The following is a 21,790-nucleotide window of genomic DNA, read 5'->3' on the forward strand; positions in this document are numbered from 1 at the left end:
TAGAAACATCTGTGCCATCATACATAATATTGCCACCTTTACCATCACTCCCTCCATCACAAGTTGTAGACCAGATGGCCTATACTGACTCAAAATAATATATATTGAGAATCACGCAAGAAAACCTGAAAGTGTAATTTGGCCATCTCTTTAGTGTTGCCAACTAATACCAGATAATCAACAAAGAGTGTAAAATCACAATGCTACATACTGAAATAATAATAACAATGATATAGTATTTTTTGTATTGGACAGATATTTGAGAAAAAATGGGAATATAAGGGTACAATACATCAGTTATTCATAGATTTCAAAAAGGCATATGACTAGGTTAAGAAAGAAGTTTTATATAACATTCTTATTGAATTTCGTACTCCCAAGAAACTAGTTCGATTAATTAAAATGTATCTCAGTGAAAGCAGAGTCCGTATTGGCTGGTTTCTGTCTGATGCTTTTCCAATTCACTGTGGGCTAAAGCAAGGAGATGCACTATCACCTTTACTTTTTAACTTCGCTCTAGAATATGCCATTAGGAAAGTCCAGGATAACAGAGAGGGTTTGGAATTGAACGGGTTACATCAGCTTCTTGTCTATGCAGATGATGTGAATGTGTTAGGAGAAAATCCACAAACGATTAGGGAAAACACGGGAATTTTACTGGAAGCAAGTAAAGAGATAGGTTTGGAAGTAAATTCCGAAAAGACAAAGTATATGATTATGTCTCATGACGAGAATATTGTACAAAATGGAAATATAAAAATTGGAGATTTATCTTTCGAAGAGGTGGAAAAATTCAAATATCTTGGAGCAACAGTAACAAATATAAATGACTCTGGAGGAAATTAAATGCAGAATAAATTTGGGAAATGCCTGTTATTATTCGGTTGAGAAGCTTTTATCATCCAGTCTGCTGTCAAAAAATTTGAAAGTAAGAATTTATAAAACAGTTATATTACCGGTTCTGTATGGCTGTGAAACTTGGACTCTTACTTTGAGAGAGGAACATAGGTTAAGGGTGTTTGGGAATAAGGTTCTTAAGAAAATATTTGGGGCTAAAAGGGATGAAGTTACAGGAGAATAGAGAAAGTTACACAACGCAGAACTGCACGCATTGTATTCTTCACCTGACATAATTAGGAACATTAAATCCAGACGTTTGAGATGGGCAGGGCATGTAGCACTTATGAGCGATTCCAGAAATTCATATAGTGTGTTAGGAGACCGGAGGGAAAAAGACCTTTGGGGAGGCCGAGACGTAAATGGGAGGATAATATTAAAATGAATTTGAGGGAGGTGGGATATGATGTTAGAGAATAGATTAATCTTGCTCAGGATAGGGACCGATGGCAGGCTTATGTGAGGGCAGCAATGAACCTCCGGGTTCCTTAAAAGCCATTTGTAAGAAAGTTTGTATTTAGGTTGGTAGTCCCTGTTTTACTTGTTAAACATTTGCATAATGCAGTGAATTAAACATCCTTAGTTGAAAGCAATATTAAATATCAGTGCTAGCTTTTTGAATATAATCTGAAAACACATAAATACAGAGTTATTTTATGTAATATGTCTTCATTATGAAAAAATAAAGCAGTTTTAGACGTACCGTAAGGTTATCATTGGGATGGTTGATGTTGCTTTGCAAAGTCTGTCTCAGTATTGTGTATGCAAGTCTACCTTATATCGTGTCTTTGTGAAGTGTAAAAAAGGTATGTAAAAAAAAAATGAAATTTTGAACAAACAATGCCCTTCTCTCTGAGACAAACTAAACTCCGATAAATAGGAACAACATTGAAGCACTTTATTGGGAAGCTAGAGAAAGAAAGATGCAAATCAACTTTTATTGCCATTCGACAGCAACAATCGAGCAAGAGTTGATCATCATGTGTTGATGGTCACTGAGAGTGGAAAATGAATCGAATTGGAATTGGATTCTAAAAATTAGAATTAAAAAAAATTATATTCATTAGGTATGCAAGATTTGCAGGAAAAAAGTTCCTCAGATGAACTCTTTCCTGTTAAACTCTGTCTCAGAAATCTATACTAATAATAAATCTGTAGCCGAAAATTTTCTGGTAATTTTCGATTTTCCAAAAATAATTGGTCCTAACATATATAATTAACTGCCCTGAAACCGAAAATCGCTTTTTTTTTTTTTTTTTGTTTGTATATCTGTCTGTCTGGATGTTTGTTACCTTTTCACGCGATAATGGCTGAACTGATTTATATGAAAATTGGAATATAAATTAAGTTCGTTGTAACTTAGAATTTAGGCTATATGGCATTCAAAATATTTTATTTAAAAGGGGGGTTATAAGGGGGCTTGAATTAAATAAATCGAAATATCTCCCTTATTAATTTTCATGAAAAATATTACATAACAAAAGTTTCTTTAAAAGTCATTTCCGGTAAGTTTTATTCTATGCAAAATTTTGATAGGACTGATAATTAATGAGATAAATGAGTTTCAAATTTACAATAACAATGCCATCTAAGGCTGTGTAATGAAATAAAAAATAACTTCGTCTATAAGGGGTTTTGGACAACAATCAAAAGCTATGAAACATAGCCTACAGAGAATGTTTCTGTGTTTGTATGAAGTAATATCAGAAGCTAAATTAACCGATTTGTATAATTAATTATTAACTCACCATTGGAAAGTGTAGTTTCTCTAGATGGACATAATGCTATAATGTTATTACAGTAACTTCTGAGTGAATCGAGGACAGGTAAGATTAAAATAGCTTCTTATGCACAGAAAACTTGATAGGCTATTCTGTACATTCGTTTCCTGCATTTCCTTAAATAATTTTTATGACCAAATGAGTGTCTCTGGATCAAAATGATCGCATTTTAATTTTTTAATACAATTTAAATTAAGTATAATAAACGATTTATCCTTTTATCAAACACGAATGTTCCCTGGATCAAATGTCCTATTTTAATTATGTAATTACTTTATATTTATTTCTAACGGGTGCAGCGGAGCGCACGGGTACGGCTAGTCTGAAATAAAAAATATTCCAGCAAGCTGATAAAAATCAGATGTGATGTAGTTGAATTAAAACATCGTTTGAAAACCTTTGGTCCTCCAGATTCCTTTCAATTCATTCATGGCACACATGTTGGGAACCACTAGTGTATTGAATTGATTTGTGTATATAACTATTTCAGAATTTTTATTAGACTATTCCAATTCTTTAGCCATAAAGATATAAAACAGTGATTGACTTGGAAGTTTTAATTTCAAATTGTTTTGTCTTTACAAAACAAATGTTACTGGAAATAATAGGGTTTTCATTTCATATAAATAATTTTTAAACATGAAATGTTTTCACAAGTTTACTGTAGTTAAAAAAAAAAAAAAAAAAAAAAAAAAAAAAAAAAAAAAAAGTAAAGGTATCTCCGTAACATGCCATGAAGGCACTTGGGGGGCATGGAGGTAGAGCCCCATGCTTTGCATGACCTCGGCACTAGAATGAGGTGGTGTGGCCGGCACCACGCTCTGACCGCCTTTTACCCCCGGGAAAGACCCGGTACTCAATTTTATAGGAGGCTGAGTGAACCTCGGGGCCGTTCTGAAAGTTTGGCAACGAGAAAAAAATCTTGTCACCACCTGGGATCGAACCCCGGACCTTCCAGTCCGTAGCCAGCTGCTCTACCAACTGAGCTACCCGGCCGCCAGTTTACTGTAGTACTCTCTTGCAATTTGGTACTTTCATACTTCTCAGAATATTGTGTGGAGTTCCGTGGAACCCCCAAAGAAGATATAATTTCTTAAGCGTAGTAGTTCTTAAAGTTTTACGAATTTTGGATAACTTTGTACTGTATCTGAGAAATAATTTTGATAGCTCAATATATTGCACGTGGAAAAGTTTCTTTAAATTTGTACAATTGGTTTCCTACTGAGTGCATTATGTTAAGCAGTGAGTGCGTGGTTCAGGAGAATTACAGAATTTGTACTGACTGCTTTTCCCATGGAAAATGTTTCATCGCTTCTTGAGCCTTGGACACATAAGGAACCAGGGTTACTGGTGAATTTTTGGAAGGTAACTGCAAATGAAAGATATTTTTAATGTATTAGGAATCTGCTGAAATAGAGTAGGACTAGTTGAGGTTAACATAGAAGGGTAAATATTTCCTTCTTCCATTTGAGAACCAATTAAAAATACTTTTCAGTAGTCTGTAATGTTTCGTTGTATGTGTCCATACCATCTTAATTGTATTGTTTAAACATACTGAAGGATGGTGTTTTGGGGGGGGGGGGTAACAATTCTCAATTTTTTCTTCGATATTCTGATTGACTTAAAAAATTAATTTCAGTTATCATCTTAGAGTTCATCTTTTTCGTAAATTGCCATGTTTTAGAAGATTCTTACAATTTTATTTTTTCACATTTGTTTATTAGCAGTGCTTTTCTTCTGGAGGAAAAGGTGGTCAAACTCTGTGTAGTAGACAGGGAGATGATCTCTGTCCAGTGCATGAGAATTTTGTTGTTTTTAAACAGTATTTTCGGCCAACTTTAAAACTTTCAGTGTTTAAATGGACTTAAAAATAAAGTTACGTTTAAAACACTACACATTTTTCGGTTCTATGATGAAAAACACAACAAAAAGGTGCTGGAACGCCGCGGGAAAATTGCTAAATTGGCGACACTGCTACCAATTGTATGGATCAGAGCCATCTACATCTTGGTACATTCTAAATAGTTCTATATTGTACTAATAGATGGCTCTGTCTGGAGTCATGCGAATCTCAGGTTCAGACACAACGTCGCTCGGATGATATCTGATGAGCTGAGTCCAATGGAAAGCACCCGAGTCAAACAACATGGCAGCGCAATTGCATGTACGCTTTATTACAAAACAACAACAGTAAGTATTGTTTCAAAAATATGTTAATATGTAATTTATTTAAGAACGTAAGTTTATATGCATTGTATTTGGATGTGTCTTTTAGGTGTATCGCTATGTAACAGTGTTAATATGTAGAATTTTTGTGTATTGCGTGTTAGACCAGCATGCAAGAAACGTGGTTAAGATTTTTCTGTAAAAAGTGGCATGTCAGAATTCGTCCTGTGGTAGAATGATATAATCAAATAGGCAAGGAACTATTGAAGGGTAAAGCCAAACATGTACCGAGAACATAAATGCATTTGGTAGTAGCTGTTATGTCATTAAATTGATATTAAACATGTTCAATTCGTAGGTATGCAGTTCCAGATAATCCGTTTACAGTTCCAACGAGCGTGACCTGTAATGAACTTAATTCGCTGGTTAACGAACTTTTGAAAGGTAAGGCACATTATTTTCTCATAATTATGCATATTAATAACATTTATGCGTTACTGAATTTTCAACTTCATGTCGAGAGTTGATTGAAGAATAGTTTCGGCAATCATTTTTACCGAGTTATTTAGATAGACCTAGACGTGTTTATTAGTGCAACTGTTTTTTGGACTGAAGAGTGGTGAGAGAGTGCTTTGTAATTAAAACAAAATTCCAGTGTACGGTTACCTCATTGAACAATTAATCTTAAAATACTAAAAAGAGCACATTTGTTTGTGTTTCTCGAATGCACATCATAATGCGGTGAATTTTTATTACTGTACTACCAGTATAGGAAATTAAAAACAAACACTGAAAATACCTTAGTTTTGTAGTGTGGAGTAGTAGAAACTCGATGTGATCACTGGGAGAGCTGTGGTTCCACCCAACCCGCCCTAAATAGGTTCCTTACTTATATAGGAAAATCGTCGTACTTGAAGGAAGAAGGCGGCCATATTTCATCGTTGTGACGTTATTTGAGGTGGAGTGAGAGAATGATTGCAGTGTCGCCAACTGTGGTAACCATTCATATTATCTTACACACCTAAAAAAAACCTAATCTAACCTAACCTAACGTGCTACACACCTATTGTAACATTCCTCACAGTTTCATTTCGTTTGCCGATATTGGCATCCCTGCTACGCCTATATCCTGGAACTCAAGAGTCATCTAGTGGAAGTGAAGTGAAACTGCGACTCTGTTAATTACGTTTCTGTATTATCTGCAAGAATTATTGTGTCATTGTAGTGATAATTGCATTTATATTGTACAATAAAAATTGAAATGTGTCGTGGCTCAGATAAAAGTGTTCTAAATTGATTTCCAGCGCCACAATCCCAGTGATAAACGTGTGAATATTCGTTAGGAGTCCGTTCAAAGTGGCCATAATGCTTACGAAAAGGCACTTTTCAGTGCTAATAATTTATTTTGTGTGCACAAATTGAAATTTTGAAAGAAGAGGGAAAGGAAGGTAACCGTGTTTTGAAATTGATCTAAAACAAGAATTTGACATAGTAAACATAAGGCTAATAATATCATTATATTATTATTAATGAATTCATCTATCAAATCAGGTATATCTTAAAAGTAATTGCAAAATAAGAGAGGAAGTTACTGTCGGTTGGTAGCCTTTAGGTTCGTTCCAACAAGCGGTTCATGGATCAGTTCATGTACGGTTCCTGTACCATCTTATGCGCATGCGCTAGTTGAGCATCTGCTATGGGATTGAAACTGGACTGGACGCTGTTGGAACGCTTTTGCGGATCGTTATGTACTAAATCCAGAGATGCTATAACTGTGATCATCTTTGCTAAGAACGGGATGTTTAATTATTATCGTTTCGCAGCTAATTCTAATTGCAGAAAATAGAATTTCGATCATTTACTATAAAAAGATGACAAGAAATATGGAAGGCAAGAATTATGCTAATTCAATGTCGTGTACTGGGGGACTCTCATCTAAAAATAGTTCTTCTTTTAATTATTAATGTATATATGTTATTTATTATAGCCTACTTTTAATCAAAGCTGTATGTTGAAATTGTAATTAACAGTTTCAACACCCAAATAATTTCCATTCCCTTTCTTTTTGGCGATAATTTAAATTAAATCTCTAGTTTTATTATTCGTCTGTACTGTCACTTTTCATCTTTAACCTCAATGATGTGAACAGTCGATCATGTCTTTCTTCAGTATCCAGGAGACGTTGGTGAGCTTATGCACGTCTCGCGTACTCTTCCGTACATGCCTCAATCCGCGGACTATTTCTGACCGTTCCGAACCCGTGTCAAAAGCTTGTTGGAACGCCCGACTGCAGTACATGTTTCCGGTTCAGGACTGGTTCGGATTGTGTTGGAACGCTTTTTCTGTACTGCGCATGCTCACGATGGTTACGGACGGTTCCTGACTGCTGTTGGAACGAACCTTTTATTTTTCTCTTAAGGACACTACAACTATAATGATGATGACATTATTATTATTATTATTATTATTATTATTATTATTATTGTTGTGGTGATTGTGTTCACAGCAGGCAACAATGAGGCAGATGAGCAGCGTCGTGAGGTGGACTTCGACTTCCTGGTGTGTGGCGAAGTCCTGCGGGTGCCGCTGGCGGAGCACCTGGAGGAGCACAGTGTGTCCAGCGAGGCCACGGTGGAGGTGGAGTACTTTGAGCGCGTGCCCGCCCCCGAGCCACAGGACTGCCTCCTGCATGACGACTGGGTGTCGGCTGTTGAAGTGCGCAGCAACTGGTGAGCATCGTTATTAGATGTCATTGGAAGACGAGCTGTTCATAAGGGCTCCTTGACTCAAACATGACTAAGGCCATCCAAATTCCTAACCAAACTTGAGGACGGCTCAGTCTGAATTGAGTGGTCCAGCAGTGATTGCTTGAACATTTTTAAAAACCTTCGTTATTATTTTTATAGTAATTCAAATCAATTGACAATATCAATATCCCGATACAGTCTGACAAAGAAGTGTATACGGACTACTCCATCTCAAATCGACCGAAATATAGAGAAAATTGACCTTGCAATTTTTAAATACAATGAAACTTTTTCTGTCCGTTGACAACTGTGATACAATGCTTTGTGCAAAGTTTGAGGCATCAGAACTTCATAGTGTTTGAATTAAAAATATTTAAATTTATCGTATTTTCGTAAAATTAGCAACTTTAAACTGTTGTGGCTCCGAAACCCTTTCACCCAATGATCAAAATCATGGTTTATTTTGATGCTGAGAAATTAAAGTTTATATTGACATGTTAACAGTTTTTCTTACTGTTTATGGAAATGGAGAAATTTAGATTTTTCTTCATTAAGACGCGTTTGACGACGAAAAAATATTTCAAAAATATATAGTTAGATTCCGCTTTGAAAGTACAAATAAACACACATTTTTTTCTGATGGTATGTTGATAAGAAAGTATTGAAAATATCAAATAAAGAAAATAAATAGTACGCGCGTGAACTAACCAGCTGACTGTAGGTAGTCGAGACAAGCAAGGCCAGGAGACAAACACGTGATGTGTCGTGTAGCAGTCATGGCTGGGCTAGCTTTATCACAGGTTTTCATAAGCACAGAAGTAAAATGACGCCCAATGCTAGCTTATCTTCAGCTCTCGGCCAATGTGTGCGGTACTGCGCCGTTCAAGTCTAGGCGTGTGAAAATAATTTATTTAATACCCTCGAAACTTATTGCCGAGCCACTAAGCAAACAATGCCGAATGCCTCTTAATAATGCAAGGTTTTTTCTCAATATTTTTTTATATTCTTACAAATGGGCAAAAAGCCTAAAAGTAAGTAAAATCAGATTATCTGTCTCTCTGTGTACAATAAAAATAATGATTACTTCTTAACATAACCTACAAAATGTCAGCTTCAAAATGAGCTCCCGTTCAATGTTCTGCAGTAAATGGTTCCAGAGTTCTGAGCGCTGAAAGAGGCTTGTTTTTATAAAATACGCTAAATTTGTCGCTCAATAATACAAAAACCGTTTGACTTTCGATAATATATTTTTGCAAATGCACTCTCCTCAGCACCTTGTATAAATAAGGAAAAAATTAGAGTATTGAAAAAAATGCGAGGTTTTTTACTGATCGATTTCATATGGAATAGCCCGTATACATTTTTTTGGCGGCCTCTGTATGTGAGGGATTTATGGTCTTGTGTTGCAGGATTCTATCTGGTTGCTATGACAACACACTTCACCTGTGGACAACGAAGGGCAAGCATCGGTTGACCATTCCTGGTCACACCGGTCCTATTAAAGCAGTGGCCTGGGTCACACATGATGACACAATGGCGACGTTTGTGAGGTGGGCATTGTCTCATTATTGTGTTTTATCGCATACAAAACAAATAACACTCTACAAAAGCATCTCAACATACAAACAACACAAACAAACAAATACAACCACACAGGTGTATACAAACTCAAATGTAACACCTGCAACAACTTCTACATAGGACAGACTTCCCAGTGTGGAATCCTGGGAAACGAGAATGCGGATGCTTTAGCAAAGAAGGGCAGCACTGCTACTTACAGACCTGTTACTAAATCTACGTATTACTCTGTGAAGAGATTTATTAAATCTACATACTTAGACTTCAACAAACAAAATTTGATAACTCAATCCCAAGGGAAAAAATGGAACTCTCTGGATCAAAATCCACAGTTAATTCCCGATTTACCACGAAAATCGTCTGTAGCTGCATTTAGATTGGCAACAGGCCATGATTGTTTGGCCAAACACCTGCATAGAATTGGAATATATCAGTCCCCTAACTGCCCATTGTGCAACTCATACCAAGAAATGGATTCGGAACACCTCAAAATCTGTGCTTCAGTGGCTGGCCATGATAATATCTTTGAAAAATATTGGAGTGCAAGAGGTCAAATGACTTTATTGTCAAACGCCTGGCATTAGAAAACAACAACAACAACAACTTAGGATAGACAGGAAGATCATTTCAAACACGTTATGAAGAACACATCACAGCCATAACAAAATTACAACACACCTCCACATATGCAGAACACATCACAAATGCTAACCACACCTTCAGAGACATCAACACAGACATGGAAATACTGCACATCCAACCAGAAAGCTAGAAACTAAACACACTAGAACAATACGAAATATATACAAACACACAAAAACACATCCAAATGAAATTCTCAACAAACAACTCAATTTCAGAACACACACACTCTTTGATTCCACATTACACTACATAAACACACCCCCACAGGAAACAAAACAAATGCGCCAAGACCAGCAACGACCAGTTCTGAAGATGGCCGATAGCAGGCTGAAACATGTTAACGAGGTAATGTAAAATTTAACACAAAGACAAATAATACGTTTTCCGAAGTAAAAAAAATATGTTCTGTCTCACGAAATCCGTTGTTGACAAGTTGCTAGATTTATGCCGAAGTTTTTATCTTTAGTATTTTGGCAAAAATTTCCTTCTGCTCGATTAACCCTGTACCTTGTCTTCGTGCCAGGATACTAGAACAGCTTATCTTCCCTTGATAATAACAATAATGCTAAGTGTCACTGTTATTTTGTGTCTGTATTTGTTGTATATGTTTTTAATTTTTTCGTTTTTTTCCTTTTTTGCATCATTGCTTAATATGTTAGACTAATTTTTATGATATTCAATTTCTACTTTTTTTTATGTCATATTCATTCTGTCATGTTATTTCATTAGATTAATTGCATCACGATGTATAATATTTCTTGTAGTTGTATTCTGGTGATGTGGAAGAGAAGGCCTGATGGCCTTAACTCCACCAGAGTAAATAAAATAAAATAAAAAATTCTACAAGAATATGTGTTACAAATTTGAGTACTGTATTATAGACTCAAAGATGGTTTAACTATGAATTTCTACAATGCAAACAGGGAGTTATACCTGAAAGCTTGATTTGCATAATACACGTCACTGTTCGTTGACAGAAAACCACAATTTAAGTCACACGGAGTTAGTGTGCACTCAATGTTGGTTGCTTGACGGTTGTCAGCCCACTTTGAGGTCTGTGGATATAGAGGGAAAAATTGGATCGGTGTCTGATAGAGTTCCCTGGTAGCTCAGTTGGTAGAGCGTTGGTACGTTAAACCAAAGGTCCCAGGTTCGATGCCTGGCCCTGGAACAATTTTTCCCTCGAAATTATTCAAATCAACTTTACAGGGAGTTATTCCTGTGTTCGTCCATGGTCTGGAATTTAGGTTAAGTTTAGATTTAAGACCTCTCCTGGCACCACATTATCATAATCATCCTATCACATCATCGGGGTAATGTAACTCCGCCTTCCAGGCGCCCCAACCTCAGAAGTGAGTTACAACTAAGCCACGGCCAGGAGAGAAGACCAGAAATGTCGAAAAGACAACCTGGTAGCATTGGATAAAAAAGAAAATACCTGAAAGCTTGATTTGCATAACACACGTCACTGTTCGTTAACAGAAAACCACAATTTAAGTCACACAGAGTTAGTGTGCACTAGAGTTGGGTCGATTCGTGAACGAATCGTTCATTCGAACGACTAATAATAAAGAATCGTAAGAATCGATTCGTGGTATCAACGAATCGTCGTTCAAAAGAATCGTAACGAATTGTCATTCAAAAGAATATTAAGGAATCGGCATGGTATCGTAATCCACGATTCTATTCGTTGTTTGATGTAACCTGTCAACGGACATTTCCGAACCGTGTCGAATGCTCCCGAGCGAGAGTGAAATCAAAATATGTACTGCATTTGTTAAGTATGGAAAATAATGAACACAAACCTGAAATTTGCATAGTTAAATACAGATGTAATGCAAAAAATGTACTTCGTAATAAGGTTCAGTTGATAAATTATAATTTAGAGACATTATCTTGGGTAATTTTGTAGATTAATGGAGGTCATACTGAATGGTTCCAGCCAATGAGAAAGAGACATTCCAATGTCTCGCCTCTTATGCCATCTATGCGAGAGATGTGGAACGTTTTTGTTCTACGCGTGGTTTGCAAAGGAAAGTGTCTTGCGACGATTCAAAAGAATAGTTGGAATCGCAGACTGGGAAGAATCGTGAACGAATCGTTAGAATCGATTCGTAATGTGTGATTGAATCGTTGGAATCGACTTCTGAAAAAGAATCGTGTTGCCCAACTCTAGTGTGCACTCAACGTTGGTTGCTTGACGGTTGTCAGCCCACTTTGAGGTCTGTGGATATAGTGGGAAAAATTGGATCGGTGTCTGATAGAGTTCCCTGGTAGCTCAGTTGGTAGAGCGTTGGTACGTTAAACCAAAGGTCCCAGGTTCGATGCCTGGCCCCGGAACAATTTTTCCCTCGAAATTATATGGATTTCTAAATTTCTCTTGTGAAAATTTTGCTAAATTGACTTAAGTCACTCTTCCTATATAGTCTTCAAATGTTTTTTGAGATGTCATTTCAGTTACGCGTTTTTTTTTCTTCAGTTCCTGTATGGATGTAGTTTTACTCTAATACCTGTAGCTATATGTAAAAGTAAGGTTAGGTCGTTGTGTTTACAGTGCATCACATGACCAAACAGCCATGCTGTGGGAGTGGAACGTGGCCACCAACGCAGTGGAGTGCATCCACGTGTGCAGGGGGCACGAGCGGGGCCTGGAGTGTGTGGGAATCAGCCGCTGCCAGACCAAGATGGCTACGGGGGGCTGGGACACCAATCTCAAGATCTGGTCTGCTGGTGAGTCATGCTGAATGTGACCAGTCATTATGACAACATTATCATTATGGGACTTATACAGGGTGTTAAGGAGAAGAATGTAATATTTAAGAGGAGGTAGTATTCATAAAAACGAGAAAAAAGGTCTTCTAAACATTGGTCGTAAAATTAGTATCTTTGGAGAAACAAGTACTGTGAAATTGGTATTGTAACAACAGCATATCTTCTAATATGAGCTCTTTACTCATTCTCTGAAACAGTTATGTTATTATGCAAATCTGTCTTTCAGGTAGTAGCTCCCTGTAAAGCAGGTTTGAATAATTTCAAGGAAAAATTGTTCTGGGGCCGGGTATCGATCCCAGGACCCTTCGCTTAGCTCGCGAACGCTCTACCGACTGAGCTACGACGGTGTCGTGTATAGTTCCTGGGGTAGCTCAGTCGGTAGAGCGTTCGCGCGCTAAGGGAAGGGTCCCAGGATCGATACCCGGCCCCGGAACAATTTTTCCTTGAAATTATTCAAACCTGCTTTACAGGGAGCTACTACCTGAAAGCCAGATTTGTATAATACATTCGTTACTGGAGGTACGTTAACAGAAAGCCACAACATGGATAAATATATAATAGGATGCGAAACTTCATGAGTTTCCCGTAACACATACTAGAGGCACTGTTGTAGAAATTGATCTTGCTGCCATCCATTTCTGGGAGGGGCGTTATTACATCTAGCAGCGCACCAAGTAGCGAAAAGAGTAATTACTCCATGCATTTAGCAGCGCACCTGGTGACGAAAATGTTAAACTGTGCAGAAAGTATTCCCTCCCACCCTCATCGATATTCAAAACTAACCCAATTTAAAATAAAACATTTACGGTTTTATTCCTCACAGCATATTCCACTGAAAATTCTTACCGGAGCCAACAGGAAGATAAAAGAGACGATGTGTTTTACACTACCCGATTAAAATATAACCAGACAGAGACAAAGAATAAAGCAAAAGGTTAGATAATTGGGATTGTATTCTTTGGGTATGGAAAAGTCTGCAAGAACTACTTAGATACTTCAATTTATTATATTACTATTACTTTACAATACATTCAATAACACTAAACGTCCATAAACATCACTGTTCAACATACTCTGCTTATACACACACGTATCACTTTATGTTCACTTATTAGCAAGTTTCAGTCCGCCATCTTCATCTTCGACTCTCCCGTACAGCAATATCTCGAACGGATAAGTAGAGAACTCTCAGTAATGTACCCAACATGTAGTTCTAATATTCACCACCTACGACGTTGGGCGCTGATCACCTTATTTCACACTCCCAAATCCAGATGGTGCTGATCGCAGTTTCGCATCCTATTATATACTCGTATTTATCCATGGCCACAATTTAAGTCACACAGTATTGTGTGCACTCATAGTTGAGTTCTGGCATCTTGTCAGCTCATGTGAGTTGTGTGGATATAAAAGGAAACATTGTGATGGTGTCATGTATAGTTCCTGGGGTAGCTCAGTCGGTAGAGCGTTCACGCGCTAAGCGAAGGGTCCCGGGATCAATACCCGGCCCCGGAACAATTTTTCCTTGAAATTATTCAGTTATGTTATTGTTTTGTTTGTTTCGTGGCCTACTCCATATGAATACACTCATTTATTTTGTGTTGCTTATTGAAACATTTCAAAAAACCATAACATTTACAGGAGAGTATTCATCATTTATGATACTGAGTCAAACTTGTATTTGTATGTAAAATTGAATGGAGATTTCAAATATGTAAAATTTAATATAGGTTGCCATTTAAAAAAAAAGTGTTATTTTTTTTGCCACACCCTGTACATAATTTTGTGAGACCATAGCCATAAGTTTTGGTTAGATATCTCCAACAACTTTTATTTTTGGCATTTTTTCATAAAATGAATATATAAAGAGTTATTAGCAATATTCCATACTTAATTAACACACTATATACCGGGTGTAACTGGATTCTGGTAGATCCCAGATATATATTTTACAGTTATGCTGTCATTTACGTGACACTTAGGGAAGTTTTTAAGTGATATAAAATACACAAACATTTGCGAGTGTTATTTAAATACTATTTCTGGTTTAACCAGAAAGTACCCTAACTTTCTTATTTCAAATGGAACACTCTGTATATTAGTACAAATTTTTGTTCCTCTCTAAATTGTGAATCCAAAGATGTGTAACATGTCCAGATTTGAAGTGATAGTCTTTTGTTTAATTCAGTAAATTGCAATACTCGTTGCTATGGAAGATTGTTGTTGAAAACAAAAGAAAGTTTGTTTACATGTTTAACATTGTGTACAAATTGGTATAGAATTATTTAGCTGTAATAATCAATGGTGAAAATAGAACATTATTATTATCTCGTTCTGAACAGGTCGATAAGTTATTAATATTTGATGAATGAAGAAGAAATACACGTGCTGTTTGTGTTTATATGCTGAAAGGTACCCTGATCGCCATCACCAATGGAAAATTATTTTCATAGAGTCGAACAGAAATTTTGTACGGATGATAATAATGAAAGATAATGTTTTGTTATTTCTGAAGAAACAGAAACTGATATTTTGGCATATATGGAGGTAAATTCTACTGCATCAACAAGAGAAATTGCTACAGTTTCAGGAGTTACGTTGGACATTTTTAGCAACACACATGAAGTTATCAGGATTATTGTGTTGAAATGTTTTCGTTGTTTGTGAAGAACTTAAGTACCAGTAAATTAATATTTAAAATCTATGTAATTTTTGTTTTAATGTTTTTCCATAGCAATGAGTATTCAGTTTGTTGAATTAAACAAAAGACTGTCACTTCAAATCTGGACATGTTATACATCTTTGGATTCAGAATTTAGAGAGAAGCAAAAATATGTACTAATATATAATAATAATAATAATAATAATAATAATAATAATAATAATAATGATGATTTATTTAACCTGGCAGAGTTAAGGCCATACGGCCTTCTCTAACACTCAACCAGGAGTAAAAACTGCGTTATAGGAACACTACAAATTTACAAAGTACACTACAATTTTACACACAAAACTGAATAAGATAATAATAATAAAATGTAAACAACAAGTAAGAAGAAATCAGACATAATATATAACATACAGAAAGAAAGAAAAAAGCATAATAAAATGTGAACAGCAGGTCAAAATAAATGAGGCCTACAAAGTATAAAAAAATAAGACAATTATTGATAATAATAATAATAATAATAATAATAATAATAATAATGAATAAGAATAGTAATGATAATAATATTAATAATAATAATAATGATAATAATAATATTAATAATAATAATAATAAATAAAATAATAATAACAAGCCTAATAGTAATAATAATACTAATAGTAGTAATACAATAGTGCAGTACAAAGCATACAATGAATACAATATTTTTAAGTACACACAGTAAGGAAAATTATGTTTATATATAGCTCAACTTATCACATTAGAGATATACCATTATCGGAAAATATGAAAACAAAAATAAAAAATAAGTTAAATATCACTAGAACATAAAAAAAAAATGTGAATACGTGGAAACTTGCAATACAACGCTTGTCATAATAGTAAGTTTGTTTGGCAACTCGTCATAAGATAATTTTCTAACTTGGATTTGCAAGATTTCAATGTTCGGCAGCCCTTGACTTCAGGCGGCAGAGAGTTCCAGTGACGAGAGGTAGCAACAGTGAAAGATGAGGAATACAGAGATGATGTGTGAAGTGGAATTTCTAGCGTGTTATCGCGTTGTGATCGAGTATTAATATTATGATAGCGAGAGAGAGTATGAAAACGAGCGAATAAATAATAGGGGGATGAAGTGTGCATAATTCGATATAGGAGAGAAAGTGAGTGCAGATTTCTCCTCTCATGTAACCTAAGCCATGATAACTTCTCGAAAGAAGGTGAGATATGATCATAGTGTCCAACATTACAAATGAAGCGGACGCACACGTTATGAACACGCTGTAGTTTCTGGGCGGAATCAATCCTGAGATCACTGAACAAAACGTCGCAATAATCGAAGTGAGGAAGAATGAGTGTCTGTACCAGCGTCTGTTTTAATTTAGATGGATAATGATACAATCTTCTTAGTGAATGGAGAATAGAGAATGCCTTCTTACATGTATATTTAATATGCGTATCCCAACTAAGATTAGATTCGAAATGCACTCCGAGATTTTTTACGGTAGAGCTAAACGGGATGATTGTTTTATCCAGTTTCACAGGTGGAATATTCAGGTCGTTGACTTCAGGAATTAATCTACGGTTCGCGAACAGAATAGCCTGTGATTTACATGCGTTTAGGTTAAGCCCAAATTGTTGAGATCAGGAAGAGATGGAATCAAGATCTTCATATAGGGTGTTCCATTTGAAATAAGAAAGTTGAGGTAATTTCTGTTTAAACCGGAAATGGTATTTAAATAACATGTGCAAATGTCTGTGTATTTTATATCACTTAAACACTTCCCTAAGTGTCACATAAATGGTAGCATAACTGTAAAATATATTTGAGATTTACCCGGTATACTATTAGTTTAAAATTAGAAAATGTTGATTGAAGTTTTCACAGCAACATGAAGCTTTAAAATTCAGATTTCTTAAAACTTAAATTTTTAGTTGTTTCCCTTTCGAACTGGACCGTTGGTATTACGTTGTATGCTTTGATGTTTGGTACAGTTACGTTATGTGTTAGACTGTCATATTCTGCATTCTGCAGTTTCTTCTTTGGACCCCACAAGTTACATCAACAAGGATCACTCATGAGACAACTAGGCCAGGAGATACTAGGGTAGGGTGACCAATTTCTTTCCCCCTCAATTGCATACATCTCCGACTAGCTATATATTATAATATTTTATTACTCAGTCAATGACAAATCAATGTAAAAAATGACTTATTTTATAGTCATTAAGTTTATATACATGAATTACAAAATTTCGAACGTTTTCGCCTATTCAGGCATCCTCAGGCAGAGTTATACAATATCTCAATGTCACATACGTAGCTATTGGTGGTGTGTACTATTTGAATTAGTAATGTACAAGCTATCTCCATTATTAAAATGTAATATTACAGGTAGTGAACTTAATAATGTTAAAATGTTAAAAACCATTTAGTAATTAACATTATTAAGTTTACTACCTGTAATATTACATTTTAATAATGGAGATAGCTTGTACATTACTAATTCAAATAGTACACACTACCAATAGCTACGTATGTGACATTGAGATATTGTATAACTCTGCCTGAGGATGCCTGAATAGGCGAAAACATTCGCAATTTTGTAATTCATGTATATAAACTTAATGACTATAAAATAAGTCATTTTTTTACATTGATTTGTCATTGACTGAGTAATAAAATATTATATTGTATTCATTTATAGAAATTGACAATCTGAATATTCCATCATGCTTTCGAAGTAGCTATATATTGCACTACTCAGACACAGAATATGGAATCCTTTGTAATATTTGTTACACTGTTTACAGACATTCATGAGAGTTCGGACGAGCCTGGGGAATCAGTTCCAAAACGCCTGAAAACAGAACATGGGAAATTCCAAGTCAGAGTAAGTGATATGATTCTTGTGTGCATTGGTTGTTGCTGAATGTAGTATTTGGTGGCTTAAAGGCAACATTGTATGCAAATCCAGTGAAGAATAACATATAGCCTAATCGTTGGTTGTGAAGGTCCTCCATCTCCATTCGAACTACACCTCCCACTTCAACCATCATAACTGAGGTTCCTTGTGATTAATGATAGCACTTTCAACACACATCAGTTTAAAATATGTCTCAAAGTTCGTTTTACACCTTACAGAGATTCAATGTGTGAACCACGAGTGACTCGGCAGATGTCCAAACTCTTCTCATACCTTTTCCAACATATCCTCTGTGACCGTGGCAGCAGCTTCTCGAATTCTGGTTTTTAATTCCTTTAAATCACGTGGCAAAGGCGGTACAAACACTTCCTATCCAACATTCACCTTTGCTGCCTGTTGTTGTAGCTGGCAAGAAAACTCGTAGCAGACGACGATGACTTATTCAGCCGCTTAATTTTCAGCGACGAAGCGACATTCCATATGAGTGGGAAAATTAAGAAGCACAACTGTCGTGTTTGGGGTACACAGAAACCTCACAGAATCATTGAACATGAGCGTGATTCACCAAAGGTGAATGTTTTCTGCGTGTTGTCACAACGAAAACTGTACGGACCTTTCTTCTTCATTGAGGCTACTGTGACTGGATATTCATATCTGGACATGTTGGAGCAGTGGTTGGTGCCTCAACTTAGACAAGATCTTGATGATGATTTCATCTTTCAGCAAGATGGGGCTCTGCCACATTTCCACAATGCAGTTCGTGCTTACCTGAATACGGAGATGTCTGATCGTTGGATAGCACGTGCTGGAGTAAGGGACGGATTTTTCATGACATGGCCACCAAGGTCACCTGATATGACTGCATGTGACTTTTTTCAATGGGGGTACCTAAAGGACCGTGTGTTTGTACTGCTTTTGCCACGTGATTTAGAGGAACTAAAAACCATAATTCGAGAAGCTGCCGCCACGGTCACAAAGAATATGTTGAAAAGGGTATGGGAAGAGTTTGATTATCATTTGGACACCCGCCAAGTCACTCGTGGTTCACACATTGAATCTCTGTAAGGTGTAAAACGAACTTTGAGAGTTTGACTTTAAACTGACGTGTGTTTGAAAGTGCTATCATTAGTAGTTTTTGTGTAATAAAATATTGAAAGTGTTACCGGACTTCTGATATGCCCTGTATATTTTGTTCTTAATATGTACATACACCATTGCAAGGCCTCCTCCGTGCTCTTTAATAATATTGTGAGTTGATTTTGCAGACTCCGTTGATGACACTGAAGGGCCACAAAGAAGCCATTTCATCAGTCCAGTGGACAGATTCCTCCGAGCTATCTACGGCGTCGTGGGATCATACACTTAGGCTGTGGGACACAGAAATTGGAGGCATCAAGAGTGAGATTGTTGGCAACAAGTCATTCTTTGATTCGAGTTGGTCACCCCTGAATAGAATGCTGATTACAGCTTCTGCCGACAAACATGTTCGACTGTATGACCCACGTTCCAGAGGTTTGTAGTATATTTCATAAGTTTTCAAAATAACATTTGGAAGATATACAGAGTGTCCCAAAAGTAACGATTTTCATGAAAAGAATGTTTAATATACAGGGTTGGGCAGATAAAACCGGCCCCATCTCATGTCATATGATTTGGAAAATAAATTATGTAGAGTATTGATTTTTTTCTTTCTTTTTTCTTGAAAATGTAATTATGTTGGCTATACTGTATCTTCCGCGTGTTTTGTGTCATTGTTGCTTATAACCTCTTCTGGTTGCTGTTTAAAAGTCAGACGTTCTAAACACATGTAAAGAGTTGTTCTTTAAATAAGCATGACTTATTCAATACCAGAGCGAATATTCATTGTGGAGGCGTACGTACAGACCAGCTCTATTAAGGAAACACAACAATTATTCAGAGACAAATATCCGCTTCGCTCAGTACCAGCGAAAAGCAGCATTCAAGATTTGTTGCGAAAACGGTGTACGGTTGGATCCATAAAAAATGTAACAAGGAACAGAACTCCTTCTGTCCGGACTCCTCAACTTACGGCGCGAATTAATGAATTTATGACTAGGAGTCCTCGAAAGTCTACCAAGAGATTGGCTCAACAGGTTCATGTGAGTAGGAGAACTTGCGGACTGCATCCGCAGTATCACCCATGAGGAATTGACACGTGTTTTCATGAACCTGTTAAAACGTGCACAGAAGTGTCTAGATGCAGATGGAGGGCGCTTCCAACATTTATTATGAAGGTAAATGCATTTTATTTTCATTCCATTTGAAGTTTGTTTCAAATCATTAGTACCTATCAATGTCATAACACGGGCTGGTTTTATCTGCCCAATCCTGTAGTAGACATATATATATATATATATATATATATATATATATAGATATAAAGTTCAACATGGCCACCCTGCAAGTCAACACATTGTTCCTCCATAGCTGTGAACACACTCTGCAGTTGATCAGTTGTGATGCTGTTGCCTCCACAATTATTTCACACAACTGAAGCAGGCTTCTGATTTTAACTCTGTACACCAGTGATGTCAAAGCAAGCGTATTTTTCTAACCTTGACGTCGTGCGCGGGCATCAAGCGCTAAGTATGGAAGGAGAAATAAGCAGCTTGTTGGATTAAGAAAACAGTGATGCACAAACTTCAAACGGAACGTGAAATTTTATGTTGTTTTTATATGACTTCTTTCTGTAAAACAAAAGTACTGACACCAATTTCTTAATATTGCACTTGTGTTTTAAATCTTAATAACATAATAGAGAGTTAAGAAGGGATATTCACTTAAATTCCATAGTAGTATAATATTATACTGTATTAAGTGGATGAAACACATCATTCATAAAGAAAGTGATATTCCAAAGAAAGAGATTGAGTATGACATGATAAGTTGGAATTGGTATTGATAGTATCTTTAGCCTTACAAAAGTAATCAATGAACTAATCAAAACAATATTACAGTACAAAGCAAAGTTACCTAGGTACTGTATCTGTTTTAAGTGTACCTAATATTACATAACAAAACTCTTATCGCATTATGCTTTTAAGGTGATATTTGTGAGCAACTTCCTATCATCAGAATTTTAATGATGTTCTCGAAACCTGCTGAAGCTATAGAGCTGACATTTCTACAACACATGGACACATTTCTTTTGCTTATGATGTAACAGTAGTTGCTTTGTTAATTCATTTCCTTACAAACAATTTCCAAGCGAATATTTTCAAAATTTGTAATGCACTATTTTCAGTAATACATATTTACGGTAAATTAGATTTACGAAAACATTGTTTCTGTACCTGTAAGGCTACTAAATAAATAGACCTATATCTGAAAATTCACTTTTCTATAAAAAAAAAGTTGAGAAACTATTACTTTTGAATAAAAAAAAAAAACAAACTTGTGAATAATGAGCATTAAAATTAAAACTTACATTCTTATAATGCACTTATACTTCTCAGGCAAATCTAAAAATTACCATGGATACAGTTTTAATAAGTTCTCTTCCCTTTATCCATTGAACGAGTGCTGGCCATTCCTGAATATAGCTCGACCAAGCGGCATATACCACCTCTTTCGTCTGTCTCTTTCCTTTCCG

General features: G+C 36.0%; 1 protein-coding gene across 1 annotated transcript in view; it reads left to right on the forward strand.

Annotated features, from left to right (window-relative positions):
* The first annotated feature begins 4,748 nt into the window (after positions 1 to 4,748).
* Positions 4,749 to 21,790, forward strand: part of LOC138700907 (ribosome biogenesis protein WDR12 homolog) — a 37,362-nt gene continuing 20,320 nt past the window's right edge. The window contains exons 1-7 of the mRNA XM_069827325.1: positions 4,749 to 4,868; positions 5,203 to 5,288; positions 7,351 to 7,573; positions 9,001 to 9,141; positions 12,369 to 12,544; positions 18,065 to 18,144; positions 19,443 to 19,689. Coding sequence (XP_069683426.1) covers positions 4,825 to 4,868; positions 5,203 to 5,288; positions 7,351 to 7,573; positions 9,001 to 9,141; positions 12,369 to 12,544; positions 18,065 to 18,144; positions 19,443 to 19,689 — 997 coding nt within the window. The 5' untranslated portion in view covers positions 4,749 to 4,824. The remainder of the gene's footprint in view (positions 4,869 to 5,202; positions 5,289 to 7,350; positions 7,574 to 9,000; positions 9,142 to 12,368; positions 12,545 to 18,064; positions 18,145 to 19,442; positions 19,690 to 21,790) is intronic.

The sequence above is a fragment of the Periplaneta americana genome, chromosome 6 (genome assembly GCF_040183065.1).
Source record: "Periplaneta americana isolate PAMFEO1 chromosome 6, P.americana_PAMFEO1_priV1, whole genome shotgun sequence".
Taxonomy (NCBI): Eukaryota; Metazoa; Arthropoda; class Insecta; order Blattodea; family Blattidae; genus Periplaneta; species Periplaneta americana.